This window comes from Hyla sarda, chromosome 1 (assembly GCF_029499605.1).
Source record: "Hyla sarda isolate aHylSar1 chromosome 1, aHylSar1.hap1, whole genome shotgun sequence".
Classification (NCBI taxonomy): Eukaryota; Metazoa; Chordata; class Amphibia; order Anura; family Hylidae; genus Hyla; species Hyla sarda.
In genome coordinates, this window is record NC_079189.1 from 254,174,894 (window position 1) to 254,192,427 (window position 17,534).

A 17,534-nucleotide genomic window follows, 5' to 3' on the forward strand; every position below is an offset into this window, starting at 1 on the left:
GAGGGCAAAACAGAAAGGTACTTTTCAGTGCGGTTTTTGCCAGGACTGTAATGGTATTTTGAAAGGTGACAAGGTAACTCACCCAATGACAGGTCGTTTATATCCAGTACACAGATGGTTTCCTGTGAAATAAAACAGGTGGTCTATCTGTTAAAGTGCCCGTGTGGTATGATGTACGTGGGTCAGACTATGAGAGCAATAAGAACTAGGATTAATGAACATTAAACTTGAACAGGAGAACAAGACCAACAATCATAGATATGGTGAGACAAGTGTGGGGAGGCCTTTTTTTGAGAACAGACATCAAGCATGTTAACTAAGATGGAGGAGGTATCGGGATCAGATAGTGAACATGTTAAAAAAAAACTATAACAGCGGGAGGTGTTTTGGATATCCCCACTGACTTGGAATGGCATTAATGAAAACTGTCATTTTAATGTATTTTTATGATTGTAGGACTATTTCCGTAAGATGTTTACATTGTATATGTGTTTTTAATTAAAGACATGAAAACTTGAGAGAATAACTATGTACCATGGTGGAGTGTGCACAATTGTAGGCATGACAAAGGGATTTGATCCTGAAACGTTGCTGCTAATGCTCACAGGCTTGTAAGCTCTCTCAATCAGTCCGGAAGACAGGCTGGATGATCGGCGTGGGATATTGAAGCTCCGGCTGGAGCAATGGACTTTTCTGATAAAGCCGCATCCATGAAGGTTTAATAGAGACTTTTTGCATTTGGGTGAATATTCTTTTTTGCATCCTGAAAATTCCAAAACAGAAATTTTGTATCAAATTAAAAGAAGATAAAGCATATTATTCATGAGATACGTGTGTAACTTTGTGTACATTTTTGAGTGTTTATGGACTGTTGTCTGGAGTAAAGTGGAGACTCCAGCTGTGCACACCCAGTGTGCATTTAAAACACCTGTTTAGAGAGCATTTTATACTAACCAAAGGAATTGCAAATCTTGGATCACTCCCCTGTCCAGAGGAAAAGTTGCTGAGTTGCCCATAGCAAGCAATCAGATTGCTACTTTAATTTTTGAAAAGGCCTTTTCAAAAATTAAAGTAGCAATCTGATTGCTTGCTATGGGCCACTCAGCAACTTTTCCTCTGGACAGGTTTTGATAAATCTTCCCCTTTGAATATATGATGAAAACTTTTTTGCGCCTAAATGCAACATTTTTGACGTGAAGAGTTGTGAATATGTCCCCCAGTGCGTATAAAATCAAGGAGATAGATGTGTGTGACAGATGTCTGGTAGTCTTTGGCAGCCTGGCACACAAAATAGAAATGGCCAGTGCTGCCACTAGACAGAATAAGCAGCCATCTCGGGCACAGCCAGGCGGCTTCAATGGCACAGGTGCTCTCAGGACATTTACCCCAGATCCCCAGATGTCTGAGTGCTGCTTTCACATGCATATACCGCGGAAAGTGTAGGCCACAACCTACACAGATAATGTGAACCTCTACCCCAGTGCAGACACTGTGGTGGAGAAAGGAAACTGCGTGATTGCTGTAAGATTGCTACGTGAGACAAGGAGATATGATTTGATTTTTTTTCCTTATTCTGGCTTAAAGGGGTTCTCCGGTGCTTATACATCTTATCCCCTATCCAAAGTATAGGGGATAAGATGCGTGATCGCGGGAGTCCCGCCGCTGGGGACCCCCGGGATCTTGCAGGCGGCACCCCGTTTGCAATCAGTCCCCGGAGCGTGTTCGCTCCGGGTCTGATTACCGATGACCACAAGGCCGGCGGCATGTGACATCACGCCTCCTCCCCGTGTGACGTCACGCTCCGCCCCTCCATGCAAGCCTACGGGAGGGGGCGTGATGTCTAAGCACCGGAGAACCCCTTTAAAAGGGGAAATGCCTGCTTGCTTGGGGAGGGGGCACTACTACCTACAGACATTCCTGGCCACTGGTGGGGGGAAAGCTACAACCCAAGGACTTGCCTGGCCACTAGGGTTGGGTGCATCCTAACCCAGGAGGAACGGTGCTGAAAAAATGGAAAGCCTAAGATGTTTGTCCTGCAGATGTTGAAGAGATGAGTTTTCGGTGAAAGAATTCGACATGGCAGTCTAAACCAGATGAAGAAGTGAAAAGAGAACAACTGCAATCAGAGAAAATGTAATCTGTGAGTCACTGGATGTAATTGTAATCACTTAAATGGTATACAGATCCTGCATAGAGATGGTATCTACGACTAAACAGTATATGGTTTTATTCAGTTATAGTATGGTGCATTAGTCAGTCACTGTATGATGGTAATGTGTGTTCCTGGTGTGGCGGTATTATCTGACCCTTGTATACTGGTATTTTTGGTAATGCTGGTCTTACCAAAACATGCAGATGTTACACAGCACAATAAGCATGTTCTCTGCTGATGAGGATCTACACAGATTGGGTCACTATGGTGCAATACTTTTACTTTTTTTTAACTCACAAATCATGTTGCGGCACAATAACTGAAAGGACTTGGATAGGAAGATGAAACTCCTTTTCTGGAGTTTAAGATTTGTTAACTTTTCAAAGTGTCGACTGGAACAGGGAAGTGACTTGTCTGGACAAAAGGAATCCACATAGAAAAAACACTTTGGGTGTAGATATGCCCATCAGGAGCAAAGCTAAGAGATGCTACCATACTGCTGGGCCTGAGCCAGCAGTATGTTAACATCACCTCTAGGAGAGGAGGGTGGACTAAGGACTCTTCCCACAGCCTTTCTAGAAGTTTTATTTAGTTTTAAAGGCCCGAAATTCAGTAAATAACAGATCAATGGCTACTCCCCCTCTTATCCAGCGGCGATTTCCTATACAAGCTCCGGTCAGTGTGCCAGTCTCTCTTGATAAGTTATGGCATGTGACCATTGCAGCTAATCAGTAGATTTACACAAGATGAAGTGAAAGCACTGGACTTCAAGCTGTGCCTGTAATCATCCAGAAATGCAAAAAACATACAGCACGTATAGTAGATTACAGCACCAAAAGCCGGAGACTCAGAATCTTGATGGGATGTGACTTTATTAGCTCCCCAATGTGGAACGTTTCAGCAACAAACTGCCTCTCTCATGCTTGAGAAAGGCAGTTTGTTGCCGAAACATTGCACAACGGGGAGCTAATAAAGTCACATTCCATCAAGATTCTGAGTCTCCAGCTTTTGGTGCTGAAATCTACTCTACTCGCTAATTAGTGGACTTGGTGGTGAACTCTGACATCATGGCTTCTATCACTAAGCAGTAATTCCAAAAGTATGGTAGTGACCTCTGAAGCCACTGATTGGCTGCAGCGGTCACGTGTCGTCTGCTTTTCAAAAGAGATCGGGGCACAGACCTGAGCTTGTATCGCTGCTTGTTTGGGCAGTGAGTAACCTCTGCTGTTTTACAGCATTTTACTGGATAGCCCCTTTCAAGTTATCATTTTGACTCATTTAAGTAACTGCATTGCCATAATACACATGCAATCTATTTTGGCTTATGAGAAAAGATTGTCATGTCAAAGTATATTTAGCAGGGTATGCTCCTCCTAGGGGCCTAACCTCTAAGACTTTAATTTTGGGATCCAAAAGCCCACTTCCACACATATACTGCTCCCTATGACTTCCCACGCCCACATACATTGGTTTTTACACCTAACCACCTTCCCCTCATATTTTCCCAATTACCTCCTCCTCTGTGCACTTATACAGGACATTTTAGGACGTTATTATCTCATTGCAGGTCCTGAAAGGTCCTAAAAGGTCCAGTAAGAGGGTTTGTACTGATCTCTGGGCTCCCCGCAAACCAAACAGCTATAGGACAACATTCACATTATTGAGATCTGCTAGATTTGTGAAAAATCACAGCTTTTTTGCAGTAGTTTTACTACAATTTTTGCACTATTCATTGTAAAATGTAATAATATGCCAAAAGGGCATCAAAGGGTAGGTGCAGAAAAAGAGCAGGGGCTCAAGCCCTTTTTTACGTCTATGTATGCACGTCCTTGGTAATATCCTGTAGTATACTCTATACAGGATATTCATTACATCACTTGGTCTGTACTCAAGTGGGGAAGTCACTGTGTACTTATGTTGCATTACTATCCAGTGCTGACATGAGTTATATTCTCGGTTATATTCCATAGTTGTACTTTGCTCTAATTACATGAGTTAGCATAATTGCATTGGTATACTAGTTGATTTGACGTCTTTATCTTTCAAGTTAATTAGGCTGTTTGGCAGGCATTTCTGTAATAAGAAAGCTTTTTTAAGTCATAGTCTGGTTTTGGACAGCAAATTCTTGCTAATACATGAGTTATGTTTAAGGTGTGTTGATGCTCTGAGCAACCGGAGGTAAGGAAGCTTAAAAAGAGAGAGGAAAGATAGACAATGTGCCTTTTTAGTTGCTGCAAGTCATGTTTATAGTTCATAGGTGCCGCTATCTGATCCACTTCTGCTCTTCCAGGGGTTGTCATTTGGTTGACAAAACTCTGCTTAGTGTGTGGTAAGTTATGTTCATTTATCTCAGGTTCAGTGGGATTGGCACATCAAATGTTCAATTAATCATGGAAGCCACACCCCAGGGTGCTACTTGCTCTCTCTCACACAATGGTGCTTCCTGTCATGTCCACAGGACTGGCTCTGCAACCATGTTTGTGTTCACATGCATCACAGGTCCTCTTCAACGTATAGGGCTGCTAGTCTGTCATGTCTACAGGCCACCCACATGCCACATTCTTGTAATCTCACAAGGCACGTACGGGTAGAACAGCCATCTATAAAAGCATCTATACTTTTCTACTCACCCCTGCACTTCATACGGTGCCAAATCTTTACTCATACATTGCTGTCTTGAAACTTGCAGGTTCTGTGCTGAGACATCATGTCTAAAGCTTCAAATAGCAAATATGTGGCTTCTCTTACCTCATCTGCAGGCCATGACACCATGCATGGGAGTGTGCAGTTGCTGAGAGCTTAGACAGTGCACACAAGCTTCAGGCAGAACTCCAGTGCAGGGGAAATCAGCACTCAGCAACAGCTTGAAAAGAATAACTTTTTTTTGCCTACTGCTCCCTAATACCAGGGGTGCGGCTATTCAGACTAAAAATAATTCTCTAATAAAGATCAATGTACTGCTTAATGAATTCTCTACCTCCATGCTAGACATCAAGAATAGGAAAGACACTCTCAAGGCTCGTGGGACTCTTACCACAGCCGTTGCTGCTGCTAGTCAGATTACAGTTACTTTAAGTTAGAGCAGGGCAGGAACCTCTCCCAAGTCTACGGACGAGCTGGAGAGGCCCAATCCCTTCTTGGGAAAAAAATTATAATCTGCAATAACTACAATGCGCCAAACTAATGCAGACTGTTACATGTCTGTTCAATCAGCTTTCATGGTCACTCCAAGGCAACTTGCCCTAAAAGAATAGGCCCCCTATGACTAGGCATTGTAGACCTGGATTTCCTCCAGTACTGCTTGGGGGACCATCCCTTTCCTGACCTGGTGAGGTTCCTGTGCATGGGGTTTGTGGAAGGATTCAACACAGGTCTGGTAACATTACCTCAAAGTATGTTCAAAGTATGTTTGAGTGTAAGAACCATCAGCTGCACAAGTCAGTTACTACAAGCGGAGATGGACATTGGGTTTATGATAGGACTATTTCCTCATTCTCCTTTCGTTATCTGGCAAGTTAAGCCATTGGAGGTTGTGAGCTCTAAATTAAGCAATAGAAAACATCTAATTTATGATTTTTCGAAGTTCCCCAGTGTAAATGTTCTTATTTCCCCTGAGGAATTTTCACTCAAATATGCTACAGTGGACCAAGCCATCCAGCACATAATTCATCTGGGCAAAGGTACATGGCTCTCAAAAGCTGTTATCACGGACACTTTTATTTTTAAATAGTTGCCGATTAGTCTGGCAATTATTCACTGGCTCGCATTAAATAGAGGGGGCTTTAATATTTTGCAGTAAAGGTTACATTTGGGTCTAAATGTAGCCTGTGGTTGATTAATAAATTTTTGCAAGCGCTCAACTGGAAGCTCAGTAATAGCTTTGGGTGCCACCTCGTCGTCCATGACTTTTTGTGGCTTACCAAGACATTTATTGATTCTTACAGGGGTGTTTCGTAAACTCTGGGTCCCCTTTGCCGAGAATAAATTGGAGGGTCCGGCCACCTCCCTGACCTTCTTGGGTATCACATTGGTGTCATCAGTATGTACAAAAAGAGATTTGAAGTAATTGCTGGGGATGTTAAACTATGCAGTTTGCATAATTCCCCAGTGTAGGTTATTTGTTTCAAGGCTATTAGCCTATCTTTCTACCACCCCAGAACAGGATTGTCCAAATGTCCTATAAAGCATGGCTAAATCAGACCATATTACTTGGGAATAATTTTAAGCTAACTTGAATGGAAAAGAGAAATCATTTTGAATATAATAATAGTAATAATTTAGAAACTTGTATCGCTTGTTACTGTGCATGGAAATGCCTTTCTTCTAAAAAAAAGACTGCAGCATCTCACAGGTATTCAGGTCATAATGGAGAAAGATGGATTATACACTGCACTGAGACACAGCAAAGAGATAACCATACCTCCCTCCTCTCAGAGAAAATTGTCCTAAAAATATTTTACTGATGGACCAAAAAGGCTTGATTTCCAGGGTTTGTTTGCAAAATAAAAGAGACAAAGACCCCCTAATGGGCATTTTTTTAACCCTTTTTTTAACATCTTTAGCAATCAAATTTTTTTTATAAAGTATATAAGCAAAATGCTTAAAGGGGTACTCCGGTGGTAAATTTTTTTGACTATATAGCATCTTCTTTGTAAGTTTAGTTTTTTTGCAATATACATGTGTTATATGTTTTGGCAGCATGTATGTGTTTTTCTTACCTGTTTGTTGGGCAGGAAGTTCTGTAGTTCAGAGTGTTTTCTTTTACTGTTGTCCACAGTTCTGAGTCTGTTGTGGACAAGATGTCACAGCTTTTTTTTTTCTCTGTCTGCATGAGCAAAATAAGCCACGCCCCTTTATCTCATCCAGCCAAGTACACAGCTCCTCACCTCCCCTCCCCCTGCTCTGTATTCTAAGGATGCAGGTCTGCACAGGAGAAGGAACACAGATAAGATGAGTTTGTTATCGGAAGGGGAGGATGAGAAGGTGCACGGGCTGGGGATGTATGGACTGCAGGGGAATAAATCTCATACTGGGAAGGATCTCTATATGTGAAGGGGGAGGGGGGCTCCTGATTGACACATGCTGGGAGTTGTGTGTGTATGGTAGTGTGTATGGTAGTGTTTACAAACCAGTGTGCCTCCAGCTGTTGCAAAACTACAACTCCTAGCATGCCCAAAGGCTGTCAGGGCATGCTGGGAGTTGTAGTTTTGCAACACCTAGAGGCACCCTGGTTGGGAAACACTGGTGTATGACCTACAGAGGTGTGATGAACTACAACCCCCAGGAGACTACAGAGGCAGCATGCTGGTGTTATACCCCAGACTGAAGACTTCTAAATGACACATGCAAAAAAAAAAGGAGCCGCCCCAATCCAGCAAGGCATGTGGCCTCCTGGGATTTGTAGTTTTCAGCACAGCAAGAAACAGGAAATAGAAGCAAAGATAGGAAAACAAAGTGGGGGATAAAAAGACAACAAAGAACGGAAATAGAGTAGCCTAAACAACAAGAATAGAAATGAAACAAAACAAATAGGGTAAGTCAAAAACGGAAAAACACGTTGACCACCGGAGTACCCCTTTAACTTTTAAGGAAGTATTAAATGGGAAAAAGTTTTTTCTAACACTTTAACCCCTTAAGGACCGGGGGTTTTTCCGTTTTTGCATTTTCGTTTTTTGCTCCTTGCCTTTAAAAAATCATAACTCTTTCAATTTTGCACCTAAAAATCCATATGATGGCTTATTTTTTGCACCACCAATTCTACTTTGTAATGACGTCAGTCATTGTGCCCAAAAATCTACGGTGAAACGGGAAAAAAAATCATTGTGAGACAAAATTGAAAAAAAAAACGCCATTTTGTAACTTTTGGGGGCTTCCGTTTCTACGTAGTACATTTTTCAGTAAAAATGACACCTTACCTTTATTCTGTAGGTCCATATGATTAAAATGATACCCTACTTATACAGGTTTGAATTTGTCGCACTTCTGGAAAAAATCATAACTTCATGCAGAAAAATTTATACGTTTAAAATTGTCATCTTCTGACCCCTATAACTTTTTTATTTTTCCGTGTATGGGGCGGTATGAGGGCTCATTTTTTGCGCCGTGATCTGAAGTTTTTAACGGTATCATTTTTGCATTGATAGGACTTATTGATCGCTTTTTATTCATTTTTTCATGATATAAAAAGTGACCAAAAATGCACTATTTTGGACTTTGGAATTTTTTTGCGCGCACGCCATTGACCGTGCGGTTTAATTAACGATATATTTTTATAATTCGGACATTTCCGCACGCGGCGATACCATTTATGTTTATTTTTATTTTTATTTACACTGTGTTTTTTCTTTTATGGGAAAAGGGGGGTGATTCAAACTTTTAATAGGGAAGGGGTTAAATGATGTCTATTCACTTTTTTTTTGCACTTTTTTTTGCAGTGTTATAGGTCCCATAGGGACCTATAACACTGCACACACTGATCTTTTACATTGATCACTGGTTTCTCATAAGAAACCAGTGATCGATGATTCTGCCGCATGACTGCTCATGCCTGGATCTCAGGCACTGAGCAGTCATTCGGCGATCGGACAGCGAGGAGGCAGGTAGGGGCCCTCCCGCTGTCCTGTCAGCTGTTCGGGATGCCGCGATTTCACCGCGGCTATCCCGAACAGCCCACTGAGCTAGCCGGCATGCTTTCGGTTTCACTTTAGACGCGGCGTTCAACTTTGAACGCCGCGTCTAAAGGGTTAATAGCGCGCGGCACAGCGATCAATGCCGCGCGCTATTAGCCACGGGTCCCGGCCGTTGTTAGAGGCCGGGCCCGAACCGCTATGACGCGGGGCCACGCCGTGGCCCCGCGTTATAGATCGGGAGTGGACACATGACGTTCCAGTACGTCATGTGTCCTTAAGGGGTTAAAGAACCCTGACAGACGTACATTATTTTAATTACACCCCATTAGAGCAATTCTAAAAAAGATTCAGAAGAGCAGCATAAGTAGTACACTGATGGGGCTCAAATTGATACCGTAGTAGCCTGTTCCAGGTGATGATTGGGTTACATAATAATTCTCTTTTTGAATATTTTCCGAATACCCTTCTTAAAGCAGCCATATATTTGGTATTTTATGGGTTTTTCAGGCTGGGGGAGTTCACAAAAACACAGAACGATCCAGTGCTAAAAGTTAATAGGGAGGGTCAGGGGTTTTTACTGATACTGTCCACATGCAAGACACAACAAACAGGCTCCTCTACGGTAATCAGGTATTTTGCACTTAAAAAAATGTATATTGCCCAGATCAAGTATTGAACTCACTTCTAAGGGTGTTGGCGCAGGTCATGCCTGAAAGTCCTTTACTACCATTTCTGTATATCAATTAACTAATTGAGTTGCACATTTGATGTACCTCAGGACACCTCAGCCCGACACCGACCATCTACAGCCTAAACAGGAGTGCGCTCACTTTCCAGCAGCACCCACAGACATTAGCTGCATGCATCCATCCCAAATTTGTGCCCTTACTTCAGGCTTCACTTCCCAACCAAACAAAATTAAAGTAAATAAAATACCCTCCCTGAGGAAAATACTCATCCCTTTTAGCTAGTCCCTACAGGTCTCTCATCCTCAGCCAGAACAGAACACCCTGCTCTGTTCTGACGAGGGGCAAGCACCAGCTGTCTGCAGATGAGTCTTCTTACCTTATGGGGAGAACTCTGACTTGGCATAAATCTCCATCAGCTTTTGAGACTTTGTAACCAGAGCCAGGGCTGATCAGAGGTCACGCTACCTTATATGGTGGTGTGATGAGAAACTTTGCATACTTCTTACCCAGAAAGCCTGTGGAGTGCTAATGGCCTTTTTGAATCTCGGTTGACACCCTGAGGAAAATACTCATCCCTTTTAGCTATATATATATATATATATATATATATATATATATATATAAAATGAAAGAATTTTTGTCATTATATTTATTTTTGTCATTCACTTAGTGCGTGCCATTACTAAGTGCAACTATTGGGGGTTTGCACTGTGCTAGTTCCTCGGATGATTGGGCAGATTGAGCACACTCACTACACAATTTTTCCATATATATATATATATATATATATATATATATATATATATATGTATATATATATTTATATTTATTCCATCAAAAGGAATGGTGCACCACTCCATACACAATCCAAGGTGCAAAAGAAGATTTATTCACTTCATGTCAGTAGCAAAGTTTCAGATCTAACAGGATCCTTTTTCAAGCTTGAGCTTGAAAAAGGATCCTGTGAGATCTGAAACGTTGCTACTGACATGAAGTGAATAGATATTCTTTTGCACCTCGGATTGTGTATGGAGTGGTGCACCATTTCTTTGGATGGATTAATTATGGGACCCTGATCAGGTTTATCTGGAGCTGGCACCCAACCTTTTTATTTCTTAAGCTAAGTAGTTTTGCAAAATCTTTTTGTGTATATATATATATATATATATATATATATATATATATATATATATATATATTTGTGGCTGGGTTTTTATACCTTGTCTTGGCCTTATCTGCAGGCAATTTACTGTCTTTCTCAATACAGTGGTGCTCCTTGCCACCCAGATGTGCAGGGCTTGCATACTACCTTATCTATTTATTTGAATGGAGTTAAGCTTCAGTTCCCCAGCACAGTGGGGGCTGAGTGCCACTGTACAGGGAAAGACTGTAAAAGGGCCTGCAGAGGTGCAACCTATTCTCAAATGTAATTCTCAAGATTGGCCCAGAGGTCGAGCTAAAAATAATCATAAAGTGATGGCATATCCTTGGGACATAACGTTTTAACATGGAAATACTCTTTATATTACTTGCAAAAAAAATTCAGGAAAAAAGTCTACTTTGGTAACAAATAAGATTACTTGACCCACTAAAGAGGGTATAATAGGTTTGAATTGTCATAAAATAACAAACACATTTACTCACCTGACCAATCTCCTAGCGATCCAGCACAGAAAGCTCCAGTGTTTACCTGCAACTGACACATGACTTCTGCAGCCAATCAGTGGCCTTAGCAGTCACATGTCATCCAACTGGCACCTACTACATGGCTCCCATCACTGACCCATTATTGCAGCACATGATCAATGAGGCCACTGATTGGTTAGAGCAGTCATTTGACAGACACTAGGAAGAGCATGTGTGCTGGATTGACACAGGATTGGTCAAGTTAGCAAATGTGTTTATGTTATTTTCTAGTTCTGGGTGAATAAACTGATGTGGTAACTACCTCAATTGTAAAACTACTTGCAAATATTGGCAAATTATATTCATAGCGCAATACCAGTAAAAAAAACAAGACAAAGGGTGGAGAAAGAAAACTTAAAATGTGTAAAACCAAAAGAATATAATACCTCTGTGACATTATCTTGTAGGCATCTGGAAGATAACATCGAATGTTCTCCATTTGAGCTGGATCTGAGTCACAGATTTTATCATCTGTTCTTCCGTAGTTGGCACTTTCAATCATAATAACATCAGTTCCTGGACAGCGCAACTCTATGGGGTAGCTTTCACATGACAACTCCCTTCGAACAACTGCCATGGGTATTGGAGCTCTACTGAAAGCTAAACAAGGGAAAAAAACATACTATTAATGGTACTAGATGCCCCTCACTAGGATCAGGATTCCAAATCAATTTATCGCAATAGGAAACTGCAAACTGATCCACATTTTGCATTAGAAATGTAGCATGTATACATAGACTCCCCGTGTCACCATACTTCTTTGAAGCAGTAACACATTATTAGAAAACATTTTTTACAGTACATTGTCAACAAAGACTGCAGCATAGCTAACCTTCTACAATGCCGTGGGATCATTAGCTTCTTTTCTCTATTAGTAGTTGGTTTTGTAGAGGGATGTGAAGAAAGGGCACTTATGATCCCAGTATGATCTAAGCAGTGGTAGGGGTATGCTGGGAGTTGTTATTTCACTCAATATAGCTGCAGAATTAACAACTGACTACAGCTCTGTAGACAATAAAGCAGAATACACCATGATATCATTGACTTACAAGTGACGTCTTCTCTTCATTTTTTTTTTTTGCTTTATATGAAGACAAATATAATTACACACAGCCAGCCATAAAAGAAGTATATACTGTGTCCACATATACACAATAAGCCAGTATATACTGTGCCCCCCACCTCCACATACTCAACCAGTTTCCTGTGAAAAACTTTTTTTTTTTTTTTTTTTATCAACTGGTGCCAGAAAGTTAAACAGATTTGTAAATTACTTCTATCAAAAAATCTTGATCTTTCCAGTACTTTTTAGGGTCTGAATACTACACAGGAAATGGTTTTCTTTTTGGAACACAGAGTTCTCTGCTGACATCACGAGCACAGTGCTCTCTGCTGACATCTCTGTCCATTTTAGGAACTGTCCAGTTCCTGCTGCATATGTTTGCTATGGGGATTTTCTCCTACTCTGGACAGTTCCTAAAATGGACAGAGATGTCAGCAGAGAGCACTGTGCTTGTGATGTCAGCAGAGAGCTCTGTGTTCCAAAAAAAACCCATTTCCTCTGTAGTATTCAACAGCTAATAAGTACTGGAATGATTAAGATTATTTATTTCTGGCACCAGTTGATTAAAAAATAAAAAGTTTTCCACGGGAGTACCCCTTTAAGGCTGGGTTCACACTGCGGTTTGTAATTACGGTTCTCGTATACGGCTGGGAGGAGGGGTGGGCGGGGCTTAATCGCGGCGCCCGCACTCAGCCGTATTCGGGAACCGTAGTTAATGTATGTCTATGAGCCGACCGGAGTGAACCGCAGCCTCCGGTCGGCTGCTTTTTCGGCCGTATGCGGTTTCCTGACCACAGGCAAAAACGTGGTCGAACCCAGCCTAATACTGTTCTCCCTCCAGGCAGCTTATCCCTGGTGCAAAGACATCAGTAAGGTCGGACGTGTTTCAAGCTCTTGATTATCGAAGCACCTGAGAAGTTTAACTACCTTAAATACAATCACCAAGGGAGGAGCAAACAATCATGAAATCTACATCACATTAAAAAGTGAAAAAATGTTATATATAAAATCATGGAAATAACATGATAAACAGGTAAACTCAGCCTATAATGTGAACTTGAAGCCTTAATGTATTAAGTAGATAATACAGTAAAACCGATAATGGCTATAACACATAATCTACAGTTCGGAAAAATTAAAAGCATCATTAAAAGACACTTGCATCTATTAAAAGAGGACAAGAAATTTGTCAGCATTCTTAGCAATAGGTTAGTGATAATTCCCAAAAAGGCTGCCACTTTAAAAGTCTAGTGCTATCTAAAATGCCACATGTGTACAGGTGAAGGAGCCACATCGGTTTTCATAGGTGTGGATCCCAACCATGTAGAAGCTGCAAGGAATTTTCCAATTCAACGGGTAGCAAGAAATCTATATACCGTATTTATCGCACTATAAGACGCACCTAGGTTTTAGAGGAGGAGAACAAGAAAAAAATATTGTGAACCAAACGGGCACTAAAATATTTAATAAACTATAACAGAATAATTATTTGTGGCCAGCAGGACCCCCCTTGTAAACAGCAGGAGCCCCTTGTAAACAGCAGGACCCCACTTGTAGTTGCTTACTTATCGCCGCTCTGCAGCCCCATACTTATCACTACCACTGCCCTGTTCTGCCGTCCGCATAATGGAGTCTATGGAGGAGCATGTGACACACACGTCACTCTGCTTCCTCCGTAGCGTTATGATGGGCACAGGGGAGGAGTTGAAGAGACGTGTGTGTCACATGCTCCTCCATAAGACTCCATTATGCGGACGGGAGAACGGGACCGCGGCAGTAAAGGGGATGGCAGAACAGGGCAGCGACAGCGGCGTGAATCAGAGCACAGGGCAGCGGAGCACTTCGCCATACAGACCCAGGAGAAGGTAAGCTTCAACAGCCTCCCCTCTGCAGCCTTCCCTCCTCCATCCTGCCGGGTACGATATATCCTCCTCCATGCCGCAAGCCAGGATCTGCTCTCTGCCCCTGCACTTCAGTACACACATTCGCTCCATAAGATGCACAGACATTTCCTTCCCACTTTTGGGGGAGAAAAAAGTGCGTCTTATGGAGCGAAAAATACGGTATATAAAACTCAACGGCCCTTATTTACTAAGAGTGGAGCGTAGGTTTCATTGTGGGTTTTAAATCCCTACAATTTATTTTCCACGGTATTTACTAATGTTTCCCTACATTTTCCACTTTTCCTACACTTTGCTTTTTTTTACACAGGCTCTGATCTGTAGGGTTTTCCTCCGCTGAAATTCACCACATTTTCTGTGGAAACCTTAGGAAATATGTTGGATTTTTGTGAAAATGTCGGGGACACGCCCCTTTTCGGAGACCATGCCCCTTTTTCGGGTTTTCTTAGCAAAATGGAGAGTTAGTCAGGGTTTTTTAAATTCTGGCGCAAAATCTGGCGCAGACAGAATTTCTGGCGCACAACCCGACAAAACATGTCAGGTTTGCAATAGTAAATGAGGGCCAATGTGTGTGTGTGTCTGTGTGTGTATTTATGTTCCACAAAAATGTCCAAACGGCTAAAGATAATAACATGAAACTTGGCACACATGTTACTTATATGTCAACAACAAACATAGGATAGGTGATTTACTCTCCCCCATTTGCCAGGGGCGGGGTTTTTATTTAAAGTCCCATACAAGTCTATGGGAAATATATGTTACTGCATAACTTCCAAACGGCTGGATATATTTTGATAATACTTGGTCACATGTTACTTATACGTCCACTTAAAATATAGGATAGTTAATTTAACCTTTAACTACCCCCATTTGTGAGGGCCGGGGTTTTTGTTAAAAGTCCCATGAAAATCAATGGGAAATGTATGTTCCCACATAACTTCCGTACGGCTGGTGATATTTCAATAATACCTGGTACACATATTACTTATATGTCAAATAAAAATATATGATAATTAAATTAACCCTTAGTTTTTGTTTCAAGTCCCATGCTAGTATATGGGACTTCCAGTACCTTACTCCTCAAGCTCCAGGTGAATGAGTCAATTCAGCTTGCAAGCCACACCCCATCTCACAAAGACACACCCACATTTTAAGCCCCATCCTTTTATTATCTACCCTTTTGTGCATCTGTCTGGCTTGCAAATCACGCCCAGTGCCACAAAGCAGTGCCCCCTTCTATTTTCAACTTACAATATCTTCATAACAAATCAGTCCCACCTGAGGAAAAGCTTCCTCCTTTGTTGATTTTCCTCTCCAACAAGGATTAGGAAGGAAAAACCGGCAATGTCGGGTACTCAGCTAGTATAAAATAAAACAATACATCAATTGTAGCTCACATAACCCTAGTATATATTATTTAGAGCAGTGTGAAACAGTCTGTTATTACCTTGTCTGTTGGTGGCGTCCAAGTCTGGACAGGCTGCATTTTTAAAACTACATGAAGAATAAAATAAATTCTGCACTTTATGGGTGAGTGCCTCCTTCATCTTTTCATTGTTCTATATTATGTAGTGTACTAAATGTGAACTGAAATATGTGGGTTGCACTTCATGCACAGTAAAAACAAGAGTGAGGAAACATCTTAACCCCTTACGGACCGAGGGTTTTTCCGTTTTTACATTTTCATTTTTTCCTCCTTGCCTTTAAAAAATCATAACTCTTTCAATTTTGCACCTAAAAATCCATATGATGGCTTACTTTTTGCACCACTAATTCTACTTTGTAAAGACGTCAGTCATTTTACCAAAAATCTACGGCGAAACGGAAAAAAAAATCATTGCGAGACAAAATTGAAAAAAAAAATGCTGTTTTGTAACTTTTGGGGGCTTCTGTTTCCATGCAGTACATTTTTCGGTAAAAATGACACCTTATCTTTATTCTGTAGGTCCATACGATTAAAATTATACCCTACTTATATAGGTTTGAATTTGTCGTACTTCTGGAAAAAATCATAACTACATGCAGAAAAATTAATACGTTTAAAATTGTCATCTTCTGACCCCTATAACGTTTTTTTTTTGGCGCGTATGGGGCGGTATGAGGGCTCCTTTTTTGCGCCGTGATCTGAAGTTTTTAGCAGTACCATTTTTGCATTGATAGGACTTATTGATAGAATTTTTTTGCGCGTACGCCATTGACCGTGCGGTTTAATTAACAATATATTTTTATAATTGGGACATTTCCGCACGTGGCAATACCGCGATATATGTTTATTTTTATTTACACTGTGTTTTTTTTTTTATGGGAAAAGGGGGGTGATTCAAACTTTTAATAGGGGAGGGGTTAAATGATCTTTATTCACTTTTTTTTTCCACTTTTTTTTTGCAGTGTTATAGCTCCCATAGGGACCTATAACACTGCACACACTGATCTTTTACATTGATCACTGGTTTCTCATAGGAAACCAGTGATCAATGATTCTGCCGCTTGACTGCTCATGCCTGGATCTCAGGCACTGAGCAGTCATTCGGCGATCGGACAGCGAGGAGGCAGGTAGGGACCCTCCTGCTGTCCTGTTAGCTGTTCGGGATGCCGTGATTTCGCCGCGGCTATTCCGAACAGCCCACTGAGCTAACCCGCATACTTTCACTTCTGCGTCTAAAGGGTTAATAGCGCGCGGCACCGCGATCAATGCCATGCGCTATTAGCCACGGGTCCCAGCCATTGTTAGAGGCCGGGCCCGACCCGCTATGACGTGGCCCCGCGTTATAGATCGGAAGCGGACACATGACGTTCCAGTACATCATGTGTCCTTAAGGGGTTAATAAGGCAGTCAGGTCAGATAATATAAGAAAAATAAAACCGGAGCATCAGCACATTTCTGAGGGGTACATGGTGGCTCTGTTAAAAATCAGAGAATATATAGGATTGAGAAACTATACCCAAATGTCAGAGGGGGTGATATGAGCCATAGTCTTAAGCTGAGAAGCTTACTGGCAATTCACCTTCATCATGAGAGTTCCCTGTGGTTTAAACAAGCTCAGCGAACTCATGTTCCACTACTAAAAAGTTTACAGGATTAATAGTGTGTGCAAAAAAAATGCATTGATGCTGCATCCGTTTTTACATTGCCATGGGTTTTGTCCAGGTCAGAATGAAGCAAAGAGACATGAGTCTCCATTTTGACATTGGCAGCAATCTTTAAGCAGATGCTTGCAAAGATGAACTCTCAATTCTGAAATTATAATTGTTATTAAAGGATAGGTTCACACAAACAGGATGTACTGCAGGTTTTTGCAGCTGATTTTGCTACTATTGAAGTTAATAGGTAGAAAAATCGGCTGCACAAAATATGCAGTAAAAATATGCAGTGGATCCTGTACGTATGAACGTACCCATATTGAAAATGTCCAA

General features: G+C 41.4%; 1 protein-coding gene across 1 annotated transcript in view; it reads right to left on the minus strand.

The window, feature by feature from the left end:
* ADGRL3 (adhesion G protein-coupled receptor L3) overlaps nucleotides 1–17,534 on the minus strand; it is a 961,109-nt gene that overhangs the window by 884,390 nt on the left and 59,185 nt on the right. Inside the window, exon 3 of the mRNA XM_056570909.1 lies at nucleotides 11,543–11,756. Coding sequence (XP_056426884.1) covers nucleotides 11,543–11,756 — 214 coding nt within the window. The remainder of the gene's footprint in view (nucleotides 1–11,542; nucleotides 11,757–17,534) is intronic.